The sequence below is a fragment of the Octopus sinensis genome, linkage group LG4 (genome assembly GCF_006345805.1).
Source record: "Octopus sinensis linkage group LG4, ASM634580v1, whole genome shotgun sequence".
NCBI classification, from domain to species: Eukaryota; Metazoa; Mollusca; class Cephalopoda; order Octopoda; family Octopodidae; genus Octopus; species Octopus sinensis.
The window spans coordinates 68,445,853-68,471,895 of NC_043000.1; the positions used below are offsets into that span (position 1 = coordinate 68,445,853).

The 26,043-nt window shown below is 41.9% G+C and overlaps 1 protein-coding gene across 1 annotated transcript; it reads right to left on the reverse strand.

The window, feature by feature from the left end:
* Window positions 1–21,616: 21,616 nt before the first annotated feature.
* Window positions 21,617–25,731, reverse strand: LOC118763181. The gene is made up of 2 exons (XM_036502630.1): window positions 25,296–25,731; window positions 21,617–21,678 (listed from the first exon to the last, which is right to left on the reverse strand). Exons 1-2 carry the CDS (start codon window positions 25,729–25,731, stop codon window positions 21,617–21,619), a joined length of 498 nt encoding a protein of 165 aa, XP_036358523.1.
* Between the last annotated feature and the right edge of the window lie 312 nt (window positions 25,732–26,043).

Consider the following 26,043-nt stretch of genomic DNA (forward strand, 5'->3'; position numbering starts at 1 on the left):
GCTTGTATCGTATTCATAAGTGTCTCACATATTTTAAAGAACCGTGTAAACACTCACACGCAAAACACATACATATCCACAATACACGTTTATGGATACAAGTACACACACACATACTCTCATTAGTGAACAGTAAAGTACGTCAGTCAAAGTTAGCTATTTTGAGAAAAAACTTTGTAAATGTATAAATATATTTAATCATATGTATTCCCCCACACCTATCCATCCACCACAATTTCAAATAGAAGATCAAGAAACTTATTGACGTGAATTAAACTACACACACAAACACGTATGTATATATTACATACATACACACAAACACATACGTCGACCTCGGCAGAATTTGAACTCAGAAAGTTAAGATGAACTAAATGCCGCTAAGCACTTTGTTGGGCATACTAACGATTCTGCCGATTCGCCGCCTTAGAATAACACAAAATAATGTAAGAGAAGAATTTCGACTATACCACTTTAGTAATATTCACACTTATGGCAAATGATCGTTAGTTATCAGGTAATGGAAGTTGTTTTGCTGAGAATGGCATGTTTGTGCTTGTGCGTATGTGGGTGTGTATATGTTTGTACTAAGGTGTGTGTGTGTATGTATATTTATGTACGTATATGTCTGATTGTATGTACGCATCTGATTGTTTGATTGTATGCGTGTGTGTGTGTGTGTGTGTGTGTGTGTGTATGCGTGTGTACAAAGAGAAAGAGAAAGTACATTTTTGGTTGTCTCAGTAAGGTAGACGATAAGCTATCGGCGAGCCAAGTTCAATTCCTTATGGTAATACTTTCACATCACATACGCTCTAAATAATTCCTGACAAAGCATGAACGCCATAAAAAAAAAGCCACTGAAATATACAATCCAGTTAGCTACAGGTAATTTAATTCAATTGAAGAATAGCCAATCTAAAAGTACAAATATTCTATTATTGACTCTATTTCTAACTGTTTGCATCTAGATACTTGAATGTGTGTATATTTACAGTTAAAACGTATATGGCCAACAAACCCACTCAAAAGTATGCAATCGCATACGCTAGCACACTAACACTCACACAAAAGGTATTTGTATCCGAGTCTTCAAAGTTCCATATTTTGTTTGTTCACTACTTGAAATCGAGCATTGCCATTCATCAAGTGGACACTGATGTATGACTCTATTTTATGTGTAGAGGGCCAGTCGTACACGCTGTTGACATAGAAGATTTAGCTGTGTATTTAACAAGGAAACTCTTCCACTTACAATAATCCGGATGAAACTCAGTCTAAGTTGGTCTCAACAATATTTTAATTCAGTTAAGCTAAGTCAAAGCATAGCCGTATGGACAAGAAGTTTGCATCGCAGCCACCCAAATCCAGGATAGATCCCACTGCACAACACTCGTCAAGGGTTTTGTGGTGTAATTTTTGTGGTGTACTTTCGCATTGCGACCAGCGATGTGTAGCAACATCTGATGGCCTGGTCGGTCACGTGATATATATATATATATATATATATATATATATACATATATACACGTTTCCAGAAGAAGGACCTATCTCTCCAGTCTTTCTTTCCTTTAAAGGAAAACAAGAAGGAGAGAGAATAATTCACGGAATCGCTTTTGCTGTAAAATCCAAGTTTGTGAAGAAACACCATCTGAAACCTTCTACCATCAATGAACAGCTCATGACTCTCCAAATACCGATCTCTGCTACCTTTGACACTGATCTCTACTTACGCACCTACACTTGATACCAATGACAGTGTGAAAAATACCTTCTACCAACAGCTGAGTGACCTGGTCCTCAATGTACCACCAAATTACAAGCTCCTCCCCTTCGGGAATTTCAATGCAAGAGTGGGGAAAGACAACAGGCAATGGGAGAATGTTATTAACAAAAAAGAAAAAGGAGTCGGAAATTGCAATGAAAAGGAACTCTTGCTCCTTGGGCTGTGTGCTGAAAACTCTCTCTTCATCACCAACACCCAATTTCGACTCCTAAATCGCAACAAGACCACCTAAAAGCATCTCAGTTCGCAACACTGGCATCTCCTGGACTACTCCATCATTCGGCAACGAGACAAAAGAAACGCCCCCATCACGCAAACGGCTAACAGCGCTGACGATTGCTGAACAGACCATCATCCGCCTTCGAATAATGGTTAACAGCAAACCAAAGACTGGAAAAACAAAACTAGTCAGAAGAAAATTTGATATAGCGAAGCTTAACAACCCAGAGATCAGCTTCTTTGTGCATCTTCCATTCTCAAACACCTTCAATCCATCCCATCTGACAACCAGGATATGGATAAGGAAAGGAGTACACTTCGAAAAACAATCACTGAAGTGGCTGAACACACCCTCGGGTACAGCAAAAAGAGACATAACGACTGGTTTGATGACAATGATCTAGCAATCAGCCAGCTGATCGATGCAAAACGGCAAGCCCACTTCTCTCATGAGCAAGATCCAAGATCGCAGCACAAGAAGGTGAGATATCAAGACCTCAAAAGATAATACCAAATAAAATTGAGAGAGATGCAGAACAACTGGTGGTAAGAAAAAGCGGTTGAACTCCAAAGGTATGCTGACACCCGTGACTTCAGACGTGAACTCAGGAACTTTTGGGGCTCGTTAGATCATCAACATGGTCATCAATCAGATTGATGCCCGTGAGATCATCAATCAGTAGACTCCAACACCATCCTGGCTGACCTACAAGATATCGTTCAACGTTATAGAGAGAGAGAGCACTTCTCGAGTCTTCTGAACCAAGGCTCCAACGCGGCGGATGACTTCTTGAAGAACGTACTCATGCATCAAACTCGACACTAGATGAACACGCCACCATTCTACAAAGAGTATCAGATTACCTGCAACTGCATGAAACAGCAGAAGTCCTCTAGCCCAGACAACATCCCAATGGAACTTCTAAAACATGGTGGACTACTATTAAACACCAGTCTGTTCACATTGATTTTCCGAATATGGAAGAACCGCCACGTTCCCAAAGACCTCAAAGATGTTGTTATCGTCGCCATCTTCAAAAAAGGAGATAGAAAGATGTGGAAACTATAGTGCCATCTCACTGGTATCCACTGTAGAGAAAATCTTTGCAAAGTTCCTTCTGGATCGTCTCCAAGTCATCGCGGAGGAGGTCCTACCCGAAGCACTATGTCCAGAAGGACAACTGACATGATCCTTTGTGCTCGACAAATACAAGAAAATAGTAGGGTACAACAAAAACATCTCTATTTTGTTTTCTACGACCCCGAAAAGGCCTTTGATACAGTCCCAAGGCCTGCAGTGTGGAAGGTCCTCCGATGCTTCGGCTGCCCCGATCAGTTAATTGCCCTAATACAGGGATTATATAACGATATGACTGGAACCATCTTCCATCAAAACCAATTGTCTGAAGACTTCCACATCACTGGATGATTAAAACAAGGATGCGTTTTGGCCTCAACACTCTTCCCCCTGAACCTTGCAGCAATGTTTCATGAACTGCCTTCGGGCAATCCAGGAGCCAACATTAGGTACCGATATGACAGGGAATGTTTCAACCTTGCCAGATTGAAGTCACGAAGACTGACTAGGAAGCAAAAGATCACTGAACTTCAGTATGTTCATGAGAACGAAGCGGTCTGCCACTCCAGTGAACAGCTTCAACAGTTGGTGAATAACTTCATCAATGCTTACACTCGGTTTGGCCTAAAAGTCAACATCAAAAAGACAAAAATCCTGACATAGCCCATTCTAAGCTAGAAAACTCCAGACCTCAATGTTACCATCTCGGGGACGCCACTGGAGAAAATCGACCACTTTTCAAACTTTGGGAAGTTTGCTATCGAACAAGTGCACATCGGAAAAGGACGTAGAGAACCGATTAAGGGCGGTTCACACTGCGTTTGGTGGACTCGTGAAAAGGGTCTTTAAGAACCACCAAACAAAATTTAGTGATCTCCACTCTCCTCTACAGTTGTGAAACCTGAACTTTTTACCGAAGTGACGTCAAAAAATTAGAGCGATTTCACCAACAGAAGCTCCGCTCTATTATGAATATCAAATGAAATGACGATGTGACCGATGACTCCGTTTTGGAGAGAACGAAAAGAAGCAGCATCAAGGCCACCATCCTAAAACATCGTCTGAGATGGGCGGGCCACGTAGCAAGATTGAAAGAGACCAGGCTGCCTTGTTAAATTTTATATGGTGAACTTTCTTCCGGAAGAAGACTCCGTGGCTGTCCCCTCCGTCGATAGAAGGATCAGCTGAAGCAAAACCTCAAACTGACTGAAATCGATCCCAAAGCCTGGGACATTGAAGCTCATGGTAGGCCTGGTTGGCATCATTCCATCTCCACTGTGACAGATCATTTTGAAGCTGAATGACAGAGGAAAGAAGAGAAACGACAAGAAAGAAAATGGAGGCTGCAACAAACACAACCTCCACTATAGATCCCTTTTGAACTTTGCAATAGACACTTCCATGCAAGAATCGGCCTCTTTAGCCATCAGAGGCATAAAGACGGATAGAGGAGAAGAAGCGGTCAAGAAGAAGTCAAATAATCGGACTTACGATAAAACGCCGCCGACGATGTATTTGTCCCACACTCCGCTTGACAACCGATGTTGGTGTGTTTACATCTCCGTAACTTAGTGGTTCGGCAAAGAGATAGATAAAATAAGTACCTGGCTTTAGAAAATAATTAGCAAAATGGTCGACACATTCGATTAAAAATCCTTCAAAGCGGGCCCCAGCATGGCCGCAGTCTAATGACTGAAAAAAGTAAAAAATAAAAGATAAGAGATGTTTTCCAGCTCTTTTTGTTTTTCATTCCAAATCTCTTCTTAGTGAAGTAAGAGTGGGTTTCTTGCTTAGAATCTCGGCATTTTCATAGGAATTTCGACAGTATCATCAGAGAAGTTTTGTAAAATGAGAAAACATACATGAATGTATGATTTCCTGTTTTATGTTTCTAATTTCTCATCTATGAAGAAAGAGTTGGCACCTAGCCTGGGAAAAAGACTCTTTCATTGGAATTTAAACTATACCGTCTGCGTTTCCACATGTGTAGGCATAGGCGCGGCTGTATGGTAAAAAGTTTGCTTTCCAACAATATCGTTACAGGTTCAGTCCCACTAGGTGGTACCTTGGTCTTATGCTATGGCTTCGGGTCGACCAAGGCCTTGTGGGATTAGGTTGACAGAAACTGAAATAAGACCGTCGTGTATGTATGTGTGTGTCTATATATATATATATATATGTGTGTGTGTGTGTGTGTGTGTGTGTGTGTGTGTGTGTGTGTGTGTGTATGTGTGTGTGTGTATACATACAAATGCGTACGTGTGTGTGCGTGCGTGTGTGTGTGTGTGTGCGTGTGTGCGTGTGTGTGTGCGTGTGGCCCAGCAACAGACTCACTAAATATGTTATCGCTCGTTCATCTACGTCCAATAATGAACAAAAATGGTGTATAGGCATAACAGAAACGCAAATCTAAGGTACGACCAAAGAGCCATACTGTTACACTCTGATTCATTGAACAGAGAAAGGCCATAGAATTATGAGGTCGTATCTGGAGCATATGGAAGCAACTTAGCCATGAATGGGTGATTGGGTGTAGGATGACCTCCTGATGGGAGTCCGGGAGGATTTGTTTCAAGTGCCCGACATTACGAAACTAAAGGGATTCATAAATTTTTGCTTTCGTATTTTTTTCTTACGTCCGTTGATATAAATAGGATATTCCTTCCCTTCTGTTCGTTTCCAATACAAATCGAATGATTTCCTTGACGTTTATCGGGATGCATTCAATTCTTTTTCCACATTCTTTTTTTTTCCGTTACAAACCTTCTTTCATCCGATGCCCGTTATTTGGTTATACCTTTGGGTTAATCACGGCTTTACCAAATCTATTTCCGCACATTTCATGGAATATCTAGATAAATGAGTTTATTTGTTAGAATGTCGATCCTTTCAATTTGTTCTGTTTAGCCACAGAGAGATAACTATCTAGGGATGCCAATCTTTGGCTCTGGGCCACTCCAGTTTTGTTCTGATGGCAACAGGACCTGGTTGAGTACGAAGATAGGTAACAAGTCCTTGAATACTGTGAGATGATCATTCCTGGTTCCGACTTGTATCTATCAGCTAACTAGCTGTTACCGACTCGCGATACTGCCTAACTTTACAACCTACTTTTGGGCGATGGAATTCCACCAGCTCTTGAAAACACTTCTGCAAATCAGGCTGTAAGAAACAGGACATCTTGAGGGTATTTCTTGTGTAATTCTTTCACATTGTTTCTACTGCCTTCTCATACTCTTATCTTACCTTTCCGAGAAATCACGCCGTCTTTCCGAAGCTTTAGTATGTCATTCGAAAGTTCTTTCCTGATAGTCTGGTCAGTCAATATTTTACATGTAACTTGATCTTCATTCGCCAGCTGTCGATTGAATATCACAATGATTTTTGCCCTTTCATACAGTTCCGATCAGCATTAATGTTACCCGAGAATGTCCGGCTTTTTTCGTACATGCTGTGGTACTCTTTTCTTCCCTTCTCCTTACAGATAGCACACTCATCCGGGTGCAGTTGTGACCAATCCAGCCATGTAACAACTATTTTGCTTTAATACACACTGAGGTTTCTTTCTTTCTTGCTTTCTTTCTTTTTCTTTCTCCTTTTTTTTTTGTTTTGTTTTGGCTTTCAGCTTTGACCTTTCTCTCACATTCGTCTGCCATATCAATTATGAAACATTTTCTGCTTCTCTCTCCAGTTCACAAATCACTGCTCCGCTGCCCTTCCTAAGCGCAACGAGTGTCAAAAAGGCATTTGCTCCGTTTTACAGTCTCGGACACGTTCTATCATCTAATTGCAATATCAACAAGTTATTTCGTATTCCACCTAACTACCATCCACTCAATAAATAAATAGACATGACAACCCCAAGAAACTTAACAGAAATTATCAAAATCGTATATTTTTCTTCTATTAATCTTCTGCTTATGGCTGTCATATTGAGGCGACATGCTCTATGTCTTGTCCCTCTCGCGTCGTTAACTAAAAAATGTTGGCTGCCAAAACAGGACGGTAATTCTCATTTGCTTCCAGTCATTAAATATCATGCTTTCTCGGCCTAAAAGTAAGTATGAACGCTGAAAATGAACATAAAAATATATTCACACAACACACACACACGCACTAACATACACTCACACCCACCCGTGATTATATTTCTATGCTTCGTCATGTCTCTCTCTCACCCTTTCTCTCTCCCACATTCTTTCCCTTTCTCTCTCTCCCACACTCTTTCCCTTTCTCCCTATCTCCCTCTCTCAGTCTCTGTCAGTCTCTCTCTATTTCTGTGTCTTTATTTCCCTTATCACTATGAAGAAAAGTATGTATGATTCTATTAAAAGGTGTTCCCGAACCACCACAGATTTTAGGTGAAGACTATTCAATGCAGCAAAGGTACTCATGAACAAAAGCACGAATGTCAAATATCCTTTTCCAGCTTCACAAATCTGTGAGCTTTCCGAATGTTAAAAACAAAGGAAATTATGATATCAAGAAAAAATATATTTCACTTCATATTCGAGGCTCTGATGAAGATATAGGATGTTATTCAGGCACTCAACTATGAGTCCATTGCATTATAGCAGAAACCGCTGTAAGTTAATAATACTCATAACATAACCGTCATCTCATTTTCTTAAGTGTATATATATATATATATATATATATGTTTCAATTTCATATCTTTGTATGTGTATGTGTATTTGCGCAAGTGAGCACATGCGTGTGTGAGAGAGTATGGAGAGACAGAGAGAAATGGCGAGACGGCATATTTTGTTCGCTTCATATCGTTATTATTGTAGTTTAGCCACAAAAGAATTCCAACGGTGACTTTCCTATCTTGTTTATCAGATACATAAGTATCATTCAAAAATGCAGTGGAGTACAATTTTAGCGAGATTTCACAACTAAGATTCCTTCGGTAAAACATCTCATACATGAGTGAGCCGTCGGTTATAGTTTTAAAGCCTCGTGGTCTATCATATATTTCTTGACTTCTAGCCTTATGTCCCATGCAGTTATTAGTTGCGATTAATAGAAAGGATAGTCTCTACACACTAATAAGTTTATCTTTCGCTCATGCTATCTATTAAAGAAATTAGCATTTTTCTGCACTGGTTCAACTTTGGACTGTTTGTACGGAAGATGAATGTAGAAACCCCAAATACCAACAACTTCACAATTTTTCGTAAAGATAATCAGATCCATGTGTTCACCATATTTTACTACGAGAAGAGATGGCATATATGCGGTTACTCGACCAGTTAAAAATAGAAGATAAGCTTCTTTGTTGCTGAAAAACACAATGAACAAACCTGAGAGAAAATACCTCATATAAGCTTTCTGCTTATTAGATGTACATAGTAGGATATTCCATACATAGTAGGAATGGGCAGCAGGACAAATCTTCAAACGAAGGACTCCAGTGAAACAAATATTTTAGTCCGTTAGTTCCTAATAGTCTAAGGGACTCAGACCCACCTAATTAATAACTTTTGTTCATTTCAAAATGCTACCTTTAGTGACGATTGAACCTGGAATTTTCGGGTGTTCTTATTTCCCAGAACTGTGGTGTATACAGCTCGGCCACGAAGGGAACCAAAAGAACATGCACTGTGGATCTATTTCAAACTGGGTTTCCATCCTAAAATAGTAAATTGCAAAACTTCGATAAACTGAAGATATCTTAGCAATTTGTAGACAAGAATTGCTTCTACGAGAATTATCTTTCCACTTGATAGAAATATGTGCACGATATAAACAATAAAGAATAGAGTGGATGTGGTCTTTAAATTTTACTTCTAGAAGCAGTGAACATGTTTCGATCTAACTAGACCGCATCAGCGAAATATATTCAACGCAAGATAATCTAGACCTGGATATAATACGCCAGATAATAAGACATGATGGTCACGATGGAAACATTGGCAGAACAACGAAAACTGGAGCAACGGTAAATGGTTTCTCCATCATGCACGGAATGAAGCCAAAATGTACGAGAGTGAGTCAAAAAGTAATGCGATTTTGTTTAGGACAGGTATAATTACCAACACAGGAACATGTATCATACATTAAAATGAAGCTGGTCCTCTGTGGATCACATACCTACTTCTCAACATATTCACCGTTTCTCTCAATAGAAATGTTCCACTTTCGAATGAGAGCATGTATCCCTGCCCCGTAAAACTCTGTTGACTGTTCTTTGAGCCACTTCTTCACTACCTCCAAACTTACCAGATTTAGCGCCTTCAGACTATCATCAGAATTTTACGGGGCATGGATACATGCTCTCATTCGAAGGTAGAACATTATTGAGAGAAACAGTGACTATGTTGAGAAGTAGGGAAGTGATCCACTGAGGACCAGCTTCATTTTGATGTATGATACATGTTCCTGTGTTGGTAATTATACCTGCCCTAAACAAAATGGTATTACTTTTTGACTCACCCTCGTATCTGAAATAACGCAGTCAAACAACAACCATAACACCAACAACATAACTGTAACAAATTGTGTACACAACTGCATTGAAAGAAGGCTAAAGCAGTAGAATTCTATATTCTATCGTCGTTTTTATAGCTTAATGCTTATTTCACATACATACGTACAAACACACACACGCACATACACGCAAAAATAATGGTTTTTAGTATTCGCTTTTCCTCTATTTTGCTATAAGTATTTGTATTTTGCATGTTTGTGGAATTAATACGTTTGTAAAAAAGCACGCTTCTCCAACACTATGCACTTTATACATTCTATGCACATCGAGACTATTTGGTTTGCTTCGTGTGTCTGTGTGTGTGTGTGTGTTTGTGTGTTTGTGTGTTTGAGTGTATGTATGTGTGTAAGAGTGAGAGAGAGAAAGAGAGACAAAGAGAGGGAGGAAGGTGAATATTAATTTGTGTATACGAAAATGAGTGCCAAAATAAAGAAAACCCACTTGAAAGCGGTATCACTTCTCAATTGGAGTTATTTATGTAACTGCATGTGTCGTATTTGGAATGTAGTTGCTGTTTATCATAGGAAACAGAAACAGCTAAGAACTAGAAGCAAAGTTAAGCAAATACGTCGGAAATTACCAATCAATGATTTATAAGGATGCTGTTGTTATTATTATCAAGGCGGGCGTTGAGAGCGATGGATTGATACTAAATACCTTACAGCAGTGGTTCCCAAACTATGAGTCGCGACCCATAGATGGGTCGCGAACGGAATCTTAGTGGGTCGCAAAAGGTTATAAAAATTACGCATTAGCTTTGATTAACTGCTGTCTATCGAGATACTCAGTAGAGTTAAGTGGGTCGTCATAAACTGGTGTGATAAATAGTGGGTCGCGACTCTAAAAAGTTTGGGAAACACTGCCTTACAGTATTTCTTTCGGCGCTTTCCTTCTGAGTTCAAGTCCCAGCAGGGTTAACTGATCCTTTCATTATGCTGGGATAATAAAAGAAATCTCCCGTCAAGAACTGAGGTAAATATGAATCAGGTAACTCCATCCCCAATTCCACCTCACCAAGTTTGTGATCAATGTTGTTAAAAATGGTTTAATGGTAGTGGATGACAGAATCGGTAAAGCGTCAGATGAAATACCTTGTGGTATTTATTTACAGCCTTTTTATGTCCTGTGTTTAGACACCACAACCCCCGTCGCGTTAAGTTTGTCTTTCAGCCCTCTGAAAGTTGTATGTACCGGAATCGATTTAATCGATTGATCCTCCCTTCAAAATTGATGAATCTAGTGCGTCAATCAGAAATTGTTATTTCTGCAGCTGCAGCGTGGTGTATGATAAGACGTCCCATTACTCCGGAGTTCAAATTCCACTGATGTTGACTTTGCTATTTATGTTTTCTGAAAACTTGTAAAACCTTTTTCTGTTAGCCAAGCTAATACTCGACCACCAAATTCTGTCAAATGTTAGAAAGCGTAACGGGGTGATATTTGTGAAAGTGATTGCTGCTGAGGGCATCACCACCACTACCACCAACAAGAACAGCAACGTGGGCAACTATATGCGGAATCGAACTAGTTTACCAACTTATTGTCTTCAAGGTATGAGAAAACGGTTGTTTGGGAGTTCGTTTCTTTCATAACATATGGAAATAAACGGAAAGGAGTTTAGTGATGCAAGCTCGGTGCACATCAGTTTTTAGAGATAATATTTGGTTTCAGGAATTATTATTGCTAGTTAAGTTAAGTTAAGTTAAGTTAAGTTTTTGGCTCATAAAGCAAAAAGCAAGGCCATGTAGGGGCACATGGAGTTATGTACAGGGTGGTGTTCATGCAAAGAGTTCAGGCCATTTGTGGTCAAGGGAGACTTTGAACCGAGCGGTCGTCGGCATCTTCACTATCTCGTCCGGCAGCTTATTCCACGAATCCGCAACCCGGACGGAGAAAGCCCCTCTCCTTCGATTGAGATGAAATCGTCGCAGATAGAGCTTTTCGGAGTGACTCCGCAGCCGACGTTCTGGAGCAGGAGTGAAGAACAGCTCTTTCGAGAGGTTACACTTTCCGCTTATGATGTTGTGAGCAAGAATGAGATCACCATGGCGTCGTCGTTTTTCTAGAGAATAAAGGTCAAGCGTCTTCAGCCTTTCTTCATAAGACAAATGCTTGAGACCAAGAACCATGCGGGTAGCCAGCTTCTGGACTCTTTCGAGATGATGTATATCTTTGAGGAGATAAGGAGAAGAGGCTTGAATCCCGTAATCCAATATGGGTCTCACCAGCGTGACATAGAGCGGTAGGAATATGGCTGCTGTGAGCATTCCGAATGACCGTCGAATCAAAAACAGAACTCCGCGTGCTTTGTTGGCAGCATGGATGCACTGGGCCAAAGGCGAAAAGGAAGAATCCACCAAGATACCTAGGTCCTTTACCTGGTCGGTCCTCTCCAGCAGCAGACGACCCGGCTCGAAATCAAGTTGAGTTGCAGGAGAAGAGCCAACAGGCAGATGACAGCACTTTGACACGTTCAGACACAGGTCCTATTCGTTAGACCATCTCCAAATTTGGTGGAGGCATCGACGAAGATCCTCTATATCACCGCGAGGAGCGACCAGTTTGACATCATTGGCAAATAGAAGGGTGTGTTGCGTGAGGTCGTCGGGAAAGTCATTTATGAAGACTAAGAACAATAAGGGCCCAAGCACTGAACCTTGAGGCACGCCACTGCTCGCACTGGAGACGTCGGACAGTGCACCATTAACTTGGATTTGGAAGGAGCGATCTGAGAGGAAGGCACCAACCCATCGTACAATATCCGGATGGAAACTATATGCTTGAAGCTTGACAAGTAATAGGCGGTGGTTTACCGAGTCAAAAGCTTTGGCAAAGTCCAATAAAACGATGTCAACAGCATCACCATCATCGAGGATACGTGTCACCAATTCTTCCATTACCAGTAAGTTGGTCAAGCGTGATCTCTTCGGCACGAAGCCGTGTTGGGAATCAGAGATAGAGGCTGTGTTTTGGAGGTGGAGCAACATACTTTTCTAAAGTATGGTTTCGAACATCTTGCTGATTATTGAAGTAAGGGAAACCGGTCGGTAGTTAAGCGGGTCTTCGCGGCTCCCTTTCTTGAAAATTGGGTAGATTATCGCTGTTCTCCAGTCCGCAGGTATAACACCCGTCGCCAATGACATATTGAATAGAAGTGTTAAAGGCTTGCAGATGACCGGACTCAACGCTTTGATAACCTGTGGGTGTATGCCGTCAGGGCCGTGACCCTTGTTGACATCGAGACCTTGAATAACGCGTTCGACTTCGTCCCGCGTAATGACCAATCTAAGCATTGGAGGTACCGATCTATCAAATGGAGGGGGTTCACGACCATCATCTTGTTTGAAAATAGTTGAAAAAGCCTCGGCAAATAACTGACTCTGTTGATAAGGGTCCTCAATCGATACGCCGATACGCCTGTTGAGTCTACCAACGTTGCAATTTGGTTGTTCAAGCGGGAATTCCGTTGGACATGGGCAAAGAAGGTTTCTGGATTGCGACTGGCGTTTGCCGCGATTCTGTATTCATATCTGAAGCGTTCTTCCTTTTCAATTTTCACGGCTTGGTCGCGTTGAGTTTTGTGCACCTCAAATGCTGCAGTCGAATCTCGATTTTTTAATTCAGCCCAAGCAATATCTCGGAGTCGAAGTTCTCGTTTAACCTTCTTCGTCACCCAGGGCTTGTTTCTTCTTCTTGGGAAGCCCAACGGGAACTGCTTGGTCAGTCAACCAGATTACATATGCTTTGAGGGACGACCATAGTTCGTCATCAGGAATCGCCAGTCCAGAAGCGCGGAAGCCTCGGTTAGAATTTCAAGATTGATTGCAGAGAAGACTCTACGTGGCAGCGAAGTAGTCGTGGGCGTAGAAAAAGTTGTGTGCATGACGAACTTCAGGACCGCATGATCACTCTTGGCAAGAGGGACGCACACAGATAAGCCTGACACTGATCTTGGATAGCGGGAGAATACCAGATCCAGCATAGATGGCTGCTGCCCAGACCGATGCCTTGTCGCATATTCAACATGTTGCGATAGAAAACAATCTTCAGCCACGTCAAGAAGGGCCTGGCCGAACCGGGAAGATGATGTACAAATTGATGCGGGCCAGTTGATCGTGGGAGCGTTGAAGTCTCCTAATATCAAACAGTCATGAGAAGCTGAAACGAATCTTATCGCTTCGAGTAAATGAGCATCGTCCTGGGGTCGGCAAGACAGCTATAGACAGCTAACACGGGCAGGCAAAACCCGGATAGGCTCAGCTTGCAATAGACGGCATCGAATTTTGTTGTAGGTTGAGCATTAGTGGGTAGAATACCGCTGGACGGTTTAAGATCAGATTTAACATACACAGCAACAGCTGTTTAGTTCCGGGCGAAAGACCAAATCTATGATGAAAGATAGTCAAGCTATTGCCATACCGTCTTTCTTTTAGGTACTGTATCTAGGACTAGTGCATTCAAGACTATATAATTTAATTTGTCACCCGTTTTTCAAGATGTGTAGAGTGTAATTTGAGAAAGATTTGACTCTTACTTCTTGCAGGCTGGACGAGCATGTAGAAGCTCCTTTTTTGGCAAGATTTCAAAAATGTTTTGTTGAAGTTATCCTGAAGCGGGAGAATATTTACAGTATTTTTGACCAAAACACTGCAAATATTCACCCTTAAAGTGCAAATGTTGTTGAAAATTCATGAATAGAATTATGAAATTTGTGCTAATTTCACATTTATAATGCGAGTGAGATATGACTGAAAAATTACCTTTTCACCTATATGCTTCTGTTTTATAGCTCCTAAAGTTACTTCGTTCGACAAAGACTCAGTTTGTTTTAATATTTACCTTTTTCATTGTTGAACGACAATTTAATTCAATTCCCGCCTTATGTATATTTACTTCTTTCTTTTTTTCATACTTTTGTACTCTGATTTTCAGGTCTTTAGTTTGTTTTCTGGTTCAGGATAGACGTCCTGACTTGTTCTGTCTACTTTCCGAATTGTTTCCTCTTTCGGTCGCTTATGTACAACACTTGATCTTCGTTGTACATGTTGATTTTACGTGCTGGTCTTCTCTTGTTTTAAACTGTAACAAGTCTTCCTTTAAACTTCACATTTTCTCCGTCTGTCAGCATTTGCTATCACCTGTTGCTCTTGACTCTTGTTCGTCTAATCGTTAACCTTCTCTATCTCTCTCTATCTCTCCCTCTCTCTCTCTCTTTCTCTCTCTCTCTCTCTCTCTTTCTCTCGCTCGCTCGCTCCTTTTCTCTTTCCTTTCTTCTACTCTCAACTCACCTTCTTGTTCACTTTTATGTTTGTCCACCTTCTATTGTCATCGACCCTTCACTTAGACCCTTCTGCTTATCCAGTACTTCACCCGTCGTCTGAGTTTTTTCTTTGTTTAACGACGGAATTTTGTGTTTTTCTTCTATGTTATATGCTTCTTTTTTTTTTACTTGTTAGTATTACAATTTCCTTTTTATTTCCTTACTTTTGCTTCACATTGTCTAGTCTTGTATTTCTGTTGGTTCATTTCTGTTTATCTTTCCTGACATCGCTCACCTTTGTTTTCAGTCTCCCACCTCTCTCTCTCTCGTTCTCGCCCCCTTCAATGTGTGTGTATATACTTATATATATATATATATATATATATATATATATATATATATATATATATATATATATATATATGTATGTGTGTGTGTGTATTTATATATATATATATATATATATATATATATGTTTATATATGTATGCATGTATGTATCTATGTATGTACATGTGTGTGTGTATGTATAATCTCCCTTCGTTTCTTTTCGCTAGCTATCTATTATCTATCTATCTCTCTATTTGTTATTCTCTCTCTATTTCATTGTATATTCTTTTTCTTTTCTATTATTCTTTCTTTTCACACTGGTTCCCACTTTCTTCCTATATTTGTGTTTGTTATTGATGTGCATACATATAAGAAAAGTACATATCCACACAAACACACACACACAACTTCTCCAGGAATATATATATATATATATATATATATATATATATATATATATATATATATATATATATATATATAACAAAAGAGGGGGTGTATTTCCACGCAGGAAAAATATAGGCAAATTTGTTGTTGAAAATGCACCTAAATTTGAAAAACTTGTAATTGTTTTAAAATAAATTTATTTACATATATACCAAACTAGTTTCAACAATATTTTTTGTTTATCAATGGTAAGAATTTAGAATTATGAATTATAAAAACATGTTTAAAAGTTTCATTTGTTGACAAGTTTAAATGTTCATAGCAGTCAATAATATAAAAATTGTGCATCAGCTTGCTTAAATGTACAAAGTTTATTAGTGTTGGTAGTGATCGACAGGTAATAAATATCATCAAAGTTTTAGTCATACTGAGTTAAGCAGGAGAAAAACAAGGGAGAAATGAAGATAGTAAAAAATGAATTTGGTTTACAATTTCTCTGATTCTCTTTCCGTTTTGTGGAGGAACTTTCGCTTGTAACGGTGTGTTTTGGAATCCGATATATTTAAACTTATAAGCATTGAAACTTTTAAGCATGTTTTTCTAATTCATAATTCTAAATTCTTACCATTGATAAACAAAAAACATTGTTCAAACTAGTTTGGTATATATGTAAAAAAAATTATTTTAAACATTTACAAGTTTTTCAAATTCAGGTGCATTTTCAACAACAAATTTGCCTCTATAAATATGTGTGTGTGTGTGTGTGTGTGTGTGTGTGTGTGTGTGTGTGTGTGTATGTGTATGTCTTCTGGAGCATCCGTCGTTGAAGGTTGGCCATTTATCTGCATTTTGCCGAAGAATGGCGGTTGCCCATTCCTCTTTCCCCATTGGTTTCAGTAGCATCGCAAGTATTCCTTTCAAAATGCAAAGGACCGAAACAGATACAATAAGGCATCTCGTCCAATATTCTAGTAGTTCCTTTGATCTACTACTCTGGATTTTTACTCTTTTATTGACCCTGAAAGGGCTAAAAAGCAAAATTGATCGCAACGGTATTTTAACTGTATATATTGCACGTTCACGGGGTCACACTAGTTTTATCCTGCTTTAACCTCCTACACTTCGGACTTACTTCTACCTGAAATTTCTGCACCTCTCCTCATCTATATACCAGTATTCCACCTGGAGTACTACGGATATACATATGGACTTCACTTGACTTCACCTCCATCGATGAATATCGCTCCAATACATGTTTGAACATTTTTGAACTTTTTTGAACTTTCTGTTTTTCATTTCTATATTTAAGAGACGAGGAATTAAGTATATTATTTATATTTGACGGATATTTGTCCTCATCTTGTTTGTTGTTAACACAACGTTTCGACTGATATACCCTCCAGCCTTCATCAGGTGTCTTGGGGAAATTTCGAACCTGGGTTCTCATTCCTAAGATATTTTTCGATATTATTATAATTATTGTTATTGTTGTTGTTGTTGTTATTGTTGTTTTGTTGTTTTCAAAACGGACAGACGTGTCTCCAGATGCTGTAGGTTTTTTGCCAATTTTTACTGGAAATATTGTTGAACACCTTTATATTTTTTAATATTTGTGTAGCCAAGGCGACTGGTCTCTTGCTGAGCTAGTCGGTTAGGCGGAATTTCCCCCTTTTAGGGGCGAAATTTTCGTTTCAAAAATTTTGAAATTTTGTATTGAAACATACATATTTTGCCAAAGTGTCTTTGAAGAGAACAGTAAGACCAACAACAAAACCCATTGTAACGGTTTCGTATCCGTAGCTAAGCAAAGCTCGGAATAAATCAAGATTACAATGGATGAAATAAAAAATGCAAAGGAATTTTTAAGAAAGGGTGGAAACAATGTTTTCCTTAACACTCCACAACAACTAATACAACAGACCAACAAAAGGACAATAATCTACAAAATGTTTAATCTCAAACATAAAAAATTGAAGGGGCACTGAAGCCCATATGGGGCAAAAAACTATTTCGTTACTAAGGGGAAGCGAACAGTAGAAGTTCGCTTCCCAGCTGAAGAGGATTCAAAACAGCATTCGACAACACCCCTCAAAACTGAGGATTTGCTGCTCGTGCCGACATACCTTGGCGCGCAACCACGATAAAAATTGAACTAGTGCCTCCTGAACTAAATATATGCTGGCTAGTGGCAGCTGTCCTCTTCGACATAGAAGACACTGTCACTATTTTGAAAATACACAAATTGCACAGCCAAAACTGGTAGGGTATAGGTATGCAACTCCTTGTTCAAATTGACCAAGAAAGCATAAATGCCATACCCGACTATATAAATTTGCCGGACGGCACAAGGCTGCATGTTGCTGTAGAGGTGCGAATGCCAAAGTGCTACCTCTGCAGCAGCGAAAAGCATTTAAAAGTAGACTGCCCCGTTTAAAAGGAAATAATGGAGGCGGAGAGAAAAAAGAAGTCGCCAAAAACATCTCCAGTGCAGCAGCAGCAGCAGCAGCAGCAGCAGCAGCAACAGCCGGTAATTCCAGCCGGTAGTTGTTGGTTGAGAACTGTTCGTGGCCAATTGGCACGCCCAACACCACTGGGAGGTCGTTCTCGAGTTGAGAACGCCCAACACCACGGTGGGGGTCGTTCTTGAGTGACGAGGTGAAACTGTTTAATGAACGCATCTTAAAATCATCGGGGAAAACGATTGGCTTGAAGGCGGTTAGGATGTCAAATGAGTGCTGGAGAACACGTGAAATTGCCAAAGCAGAAAAAGAAAGGGATGTCATCCGCGAAAGAGTGGAGATTCGCACGGACGAGTTCCGGGAGCAAGATGAGAAATTGAAAGAGTTGATCAAAGAAAGAAGGCTAGAGATTTGGCAAAGGAAGGTAACATCTATGAAAGGAATGTGGAGAGTTCTGTGCAGTCCGACTAACCACGTAGAGAAGACCCAGCACGAATAATCACAGAGGGAGACAAAAAGTATGTTACTCATCTTGAGAAGGCGAATGGTTTTGCGAGGTACTACCAGTCTGCAAGTTCCCTCAAGATTGCCAAAGAAGACAGAGGCATGAAAGGTGTAACAAATGGTTTTCTCCGTAAGCACCAAGATGACTCAGAAATAAGCAAAGAGTTCACTAAAAGCGAGGTCGCAGCTGCAATCAATAGTCTGAATCCTTCCAAAGCAGCGGGTCCAGATTATATCCACCCACGCCTTCTGCACCACATTTGGAGCAATGCCCTAAAAGCTCTAACAGACATCTACAACTAGTCCTGGGCCTCACTCCAAGTCCCGCAGGAATGGTGCAATGCAGACATACGGCCTATGCTCAAACCGGGGAAAAACCCGAACCAATTTTCCAGGTCGATCTCGCTTACCTCAGTAGTGGTCAATGTGATGGAACGTCTAGTGTGCAATAGATTGCGGTACATCATAGAAAGTAACAGGCTCTTAACCGAAGATCAAGCAGGTTTTAGGCCAAGAAGGAGGACCGAAGATCAACTCCTCAGATTGTCCCAGACGATTAATGATGGCGTCCAACAGAAACCAATGGCAAGAACGGTGATGGCGTTGATTGAATTCTCAAAAGCGTATGATGGGGTTTGGCGGGATGCTTTAATCAATAAGATGGCAAAGAAGTAAATTCCAATATATATCATCAGATGGATCCAAGCGTGGCTGGCAAACAGAATGAACTGGGTTTCGTATGAGGGCAAGCGAAGCAAGAAGCTGGTATTCAAGGAAAGTGTACCTCAGGGTTCTGTGCTTTCTCCGCTACTTTTCCTGCTCTACATTGATGACTTGGATGATGAAAGAGAAGTTGTTGAGTTACTCCACACTCTTCATCAACAAGAATGCGACCTGACGTTCATGTGGTGCCCCAGTCATCGCGGGATCGTAGGGAATGAGCTGGCGGATGAGAAAGCGAAAGAGAGATCTGAACAAGATCAAGAGGGGACAGATTGGCATTATGCAGCATCAAAGGCGGCTATCAAACGATCGATAAAAATCCCTCCAATGCAGCATGAACGGTTGCGAAAGGTTTATGGTGAAAGAGGAGAAAAGCTCAATCGCATCGAGGAACGACAGTTGACTCGCCAAGAACAAGTCACGCTTAGCAGATTGCGAGGCGGCCACTATCCGGATTTGAGAAGCTGGCAGCACAAGATTGGAAGAATTGAGGACCCTATTTGCCGCAATTGCAAAATGGGTGAAGAAACGGGAGAACACGTGTTGTTAGAGTGCCCAGTTATCCATCCGTCGATCCACAGTCAGCTGACGGACCCCGAGGCGATTGCGAAGGAGCCCAGACTGGCACTCAAGGTGTGGGAGAAATGACTGAAGATGGCGGAGAAGCAGGTGGTGATTGAGGAGCAGCACTAACCAACTATACAGCCAGTAGTTGCTAAACAACAACAACAGCAACAGCAGCAACAACAACAGGAGATGTAGCGGAAGCAGAGAACGAAAGCTTCCGCACCACCACCACCAAAAGCGACACCACCTCCAACCATCACCAGACCGACACCAACAACAATGCACCGAACAGGACAAGTATACCTTCACTACCACCACCAACAACAACACCAATTTCAGCAGAAATAACACCAACAACAACAACAGATAAAACTGCATTTAAAAATACTGAAACAGACCCCAAAGACATCCCTTTTCTCGACCAAATCAGCTCGGACAGTGCGAGTACTAATAGTGAGAAAGGAGAGTGGCACACAGTGCCTCCGAAAAAGAAAAGAAAAAAGAAGTGTAAAGAAACAGCTGACAAAGTGGGGAGGTACGAGAAAGTAGAGCTTCCCAACAACAACAGCAACAACATGCACTCACAACACTTAGCAACACCTTCTCCAGCACTACCACCGCAAACACCAACACAAATTACAACACACACAGACACCACCACCACCAAGACCAACATCACAGCAATAAACACGAACAATGAACACTTTGTCACATACTTGAAAGAAAATACAATGGCAGATTTTGTCATACGCACACACAACACACCACCAGCACACATACTTTGAAAATATCTAGTGAGAACTACGAAATAATTAAGATCAAATTTCCAAATGATGTTGGGTCGCTTGGAAAAAATTCCTCGAAAAAACTTTACAAAAATCTGGTGGAAATACCCACACAAAAGTATAAGGGAGCCACCCCACCAGACAACAGCGGTAAGTAGAAGTTTTTTCTCCTTCATAAATCTTTTTAAAACATGGCTGTGCTCAGAATCGGTCGCATAAATGTGAGTGGCTTCGGGTCGCCTAGGAAACAAGGTCACCTCTTAAACGACCTGAGGTCTTACAGTGTGGATATAGCAGCCATTAGCGAAACTAGGCTCTCCGACTCGCGGGAACTCGCAGCTCTTTTCGGCGGATACGAGACTTTTCTATCTCATGTCGGCCGGGAGCTGGCGGTAGTAGTACTGCGATGCTATTCCGGAAAGGCCTGGATTTTAAAATGAAGGCAGTCTTCCTAGATCCAGAGGATAAGTTGGTGGTCCTGGATGTGGACAGTAGTGACGGAAGTGCCTTCAGACAGTTGGCTGCCTACGCTCCGACAGGAGCAAGGCAGTCGGATTATTTCAAGCGTCTGGAGGTTTTCCTGGGCGCGTCTCGCACTTTAGTGCTAGTAGGGGATTGGAACGCTTAGACGAACGTTTCGGTAGGGTGGGTGTGGGAGCATCTGATAGGAGAGGAGGTGCAAAAGCCTCGCCAACCTACTTAGACGCTTTCAGCTGTCTGGCAGGTATCGTCTAGACAACCCGAATGTGCCAATGTGGACTTGGACTAATAGCATCGGGTCGTCTAGATCGTACTTAGAGTTTTCTGTAGGCCAGCGGATAAGGACAACATATGGTGTCCACAATTCCACATAGTCGGTTACATAGACCACAAATTCGTGATCTGTACGGTCAACTTAGATAGGCTCCATAGACAGGGTTCCGGTTACTGGAAACTAAACGCGTCGTTAACGGCGTGCAAAGCTTACAAAGACCGGATTAGTTTATTAGTTAAGCGGGCATTGACAGGTGCAATCATCAATAACAACTAGTGGTTTGCTCTCAAGAGGGCAATTAGAGCAGAATCGATTAGGTTTAGTAAGGCTTTAGCTGTAGAACGAAAGAAAACAGAGTGGGATTTAGTTAGAAATTTAGACGAGGCTATTAGAACATGCATCGCAACCGACCTGTTGGCAGCCAGGTTCGCTCTCGACCACCACTTCGACGCCAGACACGAAGGCTGCGTTGTCAGAGCACATTCGGTAAGCAGGGAAGGGACTAATGCCGCTCGATGGGTCCGCGTGGAGGAGGTGAAGCGTGGCAACAAAGCGACCATTCGGTCTTTGGTCGACCAGAACGGGCGCCAGGTGTTCGAACCGAAGCAGATGTGTGCGGCCTTTCAGCAGCACTTTGCTCGACTGTTCGGGACGAGCTGTGGGGTGGACAACGGGACAGACTTCGGTGTGTAACTGGATGGCCTGCCGCGACTCTCGGCCAACGAGGCGGAGTGCTGCGAAAGATCGATATCTGCCTAGGAAGTAGAGGAAACGATGAAAAGCTGCACGAGAGGCAGATCGTCGATTTGGGATGGTCTACCTTACGAGCTTTACATTTCGATGCGGGCCTCTTGGCAGACGTCTACTGCGACTGGCAACAAAACGGGAGAATCCCTGCTTTTGTTTGTCGAGTGGTGGTGGCACAGCTGAGAAAGCACACAAACAAGGGGGACGTGATAGAGAATTCCAGACTATTCACTCTGCTCAATGTAGCGTTGAAGATTTTGGCCAAGGTACTAGACAAGAGGTTGGCGCTTGTCGTGGACAAGGTGATTGGCAAGGCGCAGACATGCGCCGTGCCGACCAAGTATATCCACGATAACCTCCATCTTATGCGCTACATCATAGAGAGGGTGGATAACAAAGTTGGCACGGGTGGGACTTTGATCAATTTAGACCAGTCTAAAGCCTTCGATAGGGTCGACCATCGATACTTGGCAGCTGTTCTCAAAGCAACCGGTTTCGGTCCGGTCTTCCGTGGGTCGATCGCTATTTTGTACAGCGGCATATGCTCGGTCATACGGGGGCACGGTCATCTTTCGGAGCCGTACAACATCTCGCGTTCGGTCCGCGAAGGATGCCCTCTCTCCTCCCTCCTGTACTTATTGACTCTCGAGCCATTGCTGCAGAAGTTGGAGGCTTTGAAGGGTGTCCCGCGTGATCTGGGATGTGGAAAGAACGTGTCTTCCTATGCCGACGACGTCACCATGACGGTGTCGAGCCACAGGCACATCAACCTGATTGGCATGACACTAATAGAGTACAAACAGGTGACAGGTGCAAAAATTAACGGGGAAAAATCGGTGGAGGGACAAGTCCATGCCGTCCAACAGCGTCGTGGGGCGCTGGACAAACGATTCCGTTAAACTGCTCGGAGTCTGGTTCGGTCCGGACCTCCAGACTGAGAAAAACTGGGACGAGGTGTCAAATAGAGTGGCCAATCTCACCTAGAAATGGGCCGAGAGGAAGCTGTCCCTGAAAGGTCGAGCAGAAATGATGACTGCGTACATCGTATCCGTCATCTATTACCGCTTGACCGTCGTCCCTTCTCCCGACTGCTGGTTGGCCAAGCTGGTGTGCTTGCTCTTCGACTTTTTGTGGAAGGGTCATGTACCACTGGTCAGGCGCTCCATCTGCTCTCAACAGCTGCTGAACGGAGGCCTCAGCATGCCGTGGTCACTGATGCGCAGACTTGCGCTCAGGCTATGGCATCTCAAGCGTTTCCTGGACGGTGAGCAGGTGTGGGTCGCCGTTCAGCAGATTCTTCTTTCCACAGCTCGTCTCTTTGACCGAGCGGCAATCTTGGATCAAATGTAGACCGAGAAAGGGCGTCAAGCTCTCACTGCCAGGCGGGCAATGCGATCGGTAGCAGTTCCACTCTAGCGTTCTATAGAGGGTTAGTGTAGGAAACGTGCGACGACGTTCTCACTCTAGGCGTCGACGATGACCAACTAAGCAGTCTGTTTGGCAGAACTTTCAGCCCGGGGCCCATGGATTACTTCAAAAAGCTCCTCGCCTGACAACGCTACCGAGGGGCGCTACCTGTTCGGAATAAACTCAACCTGCTCGAGGTGCGCTCAGAGCGACGAAACCGTTCTGCACGCACTCATCCAGTGCCCAAGTATTGCTGACCTGTGGGTTTATGTCGAACAGCTACTGTCGCGTGTAGGACGGATCTGACCATCAGCTGAATCCACAGTGAAAATTGCCCCGCCGACTTCCTTTAACTGGGAGAAAAAGGCAATTTTCATTTGTTTAGTGACCGTATGGTGGACCCGTTTGAAAGGGCTAAAGTCAAACACTTTCCTCTTTGGCCAATGCCTCATCAACTTTTCAAGTTTCACTTGAAAAGGAAGGTAGAAAGGGAAGTGTTGGCTCGTAGCAAATTTATTGACAGGTGGGTGAATACCGGAAGAATGGCCAGTATGAACGGACCAAATCTGAGATTACACCTGTAAAAAAAAGGAATATAAAAGAGGAAGGGGCTCTCTCCCCGTTTTTGACCAGGCTCCTGTGGCTTTTATGGGGTTTTCCATGAGTAACCTTTCAAAGCGCAGTTTTTGGTCATATTCACTTCTATTGGTTTTACTCGAAGGAGATGTTTGCGAAATGTATTACTCTTGAATACTGTCCTGATGTCATATGGGTCGCATATCTTTTCAGGGTAGACAGACTGTGGACAGTTTATAGGTTTCATCCTCTCATAATTGGAGTAGATAATATGTTTTGGGGGCAGTTGTTGCTTGATAGATTTTTACTGAGCTTGATCATTTCTTCATGGTGTGTATCATGATCGCTACTTATATTCTTTGCACGATGTTTTAGGCACTGAACAATCCCTCTCTTTACACTGTATGGATGGAGGGAATTGAAGTTGAGGTATCGTCCAGTGAAGGTCGGCTTGCGGTATATGGATGTCCTGAATCCATACTTGATGCGTATTATTGATACGCCCAGGAATGCTAGCTGATTGTCTTTTTCCTTTTCCATTGTGAACTGTATAGATGGCTTTATTGAGTTCACATGATCTAACAGCACTTGGACATTTTCCTGGTGGGGCCAGAGTATACAGGTGTCATCAATATATCGTAGCCAAAGTGTTGGTTTTAGTGATGTTGATTCTAAAGCCAAATTTTCAAAGTATTCCGTGTATATATTATCGGTGATAATGGCGAACCTATAGCTAAACTATCTTCTTGTCGATATATATCAGTGTCCATACTGAAGTAGGTAGTTTCTACACAGAAGGTCAGCATTTCATTCAAGTTTCTTATTGGTATACTAGTGCGTTCTTTTAGATGAGTGTCTGTCACTAGTTTCTCTTGGATCACCGATAGTGATTCACCAGTTGGGACTTTGGTGAACAGACTTATCACATCTAGACTCATCATTTGGTTGGATTTAATGGGGGTATCCTTGATCAATTCTGTGAAGTGGGTGGAATTCTTAACGAACGATGTTGACTTTCCTGCTAATGAACTGATTATATCCACAAGGAAGCGGTTCAATGGATGACATGCTGAACTTCTACAGCTCTTAATGGAATACCATCCTTCTAAATCTTAGGGAGACCGTACATGTGTGGTAGTTTACTGTAGTGTTGAGTCAGTTGTCTGTACTTCATTGGTGTAAAGTGATCCTTGTTCTTGATCAAGATCTGTGACAACTTACTCTTTGTTTTCAGAGTTGGGTCTTTCTTCAATTTGCTGTAGCTACCATCACTTATAAGACTTGCCAACTTTTCAGAGTAGTCAGACTTGTTCATCACCACTGTAGCATTTCCCTTGTCCGCTGGAAGTATTATCATGGAATTGTCACTCTGTAGTCCTTTGATAGCGAACCTTTCTTCCTTAGTGATGTTTGGTTTGGGAAGTTTCGCTTTTTCTAGTACCTGTCTCACTTTCCACCTTAGTTCATCTCCCTGAGCTTTTGTTATCTTTCCGGCTATCTCTTCAATAGGGGCTATTATGTCCAAGTATGGAATGTGCTTAATGGTTGTCGCAAAGTTGAGATCTTTGTTCAGTACTGCTTCTTCAGAGCTTTCTAGATGTCGGCTACTTACATTAATTACTGCTTTCACAGGTGGGTGACGTACTTCAGTCTTCATTATCTGACCTTTGAGTTGCATAAACTACTTAATCTGGGGTGTCTTCACCATTTCAAATTCTTTCATGTACGACTTTTCCAGATGTAAATAATGTAAATTTCTGTTTTTTTCTTACTCTGTTTTCTCTTACTCAGTTTTCTCTTCATCCGTACGTTGTTACTTTGCCTCTCTCTCTCTCTCTCTCTCTCTCTCTCTCTCTCTCTCTCTCTCTCTCTCTCTCTCTCTCACTCTCTCTCTTCTCTCTCTCACCCTCTCTCTCTCTCTTTCTCAATGAATAAGCACTGTCTCCAAAAGTTTTTTTTTTATTCTCTC

Bases quoted from the DNA above. Each gene is read 5' to 3' on its own strand.
- LOC118763181 (XM_036502630.1), bottom strand. From the start codon at position 25,731: ATGAAGACTGAAGTACGTCACCCACCTGTGAAAGCAGTAATTAATGTA. The intron at 21,679-25,295 runs GTAAGTTGTCAC...TTCGTTCTACAG, and splicing joins CCCAACTCTGAAAACAAAGA to CTAAAGCCTTACTAAACCTA.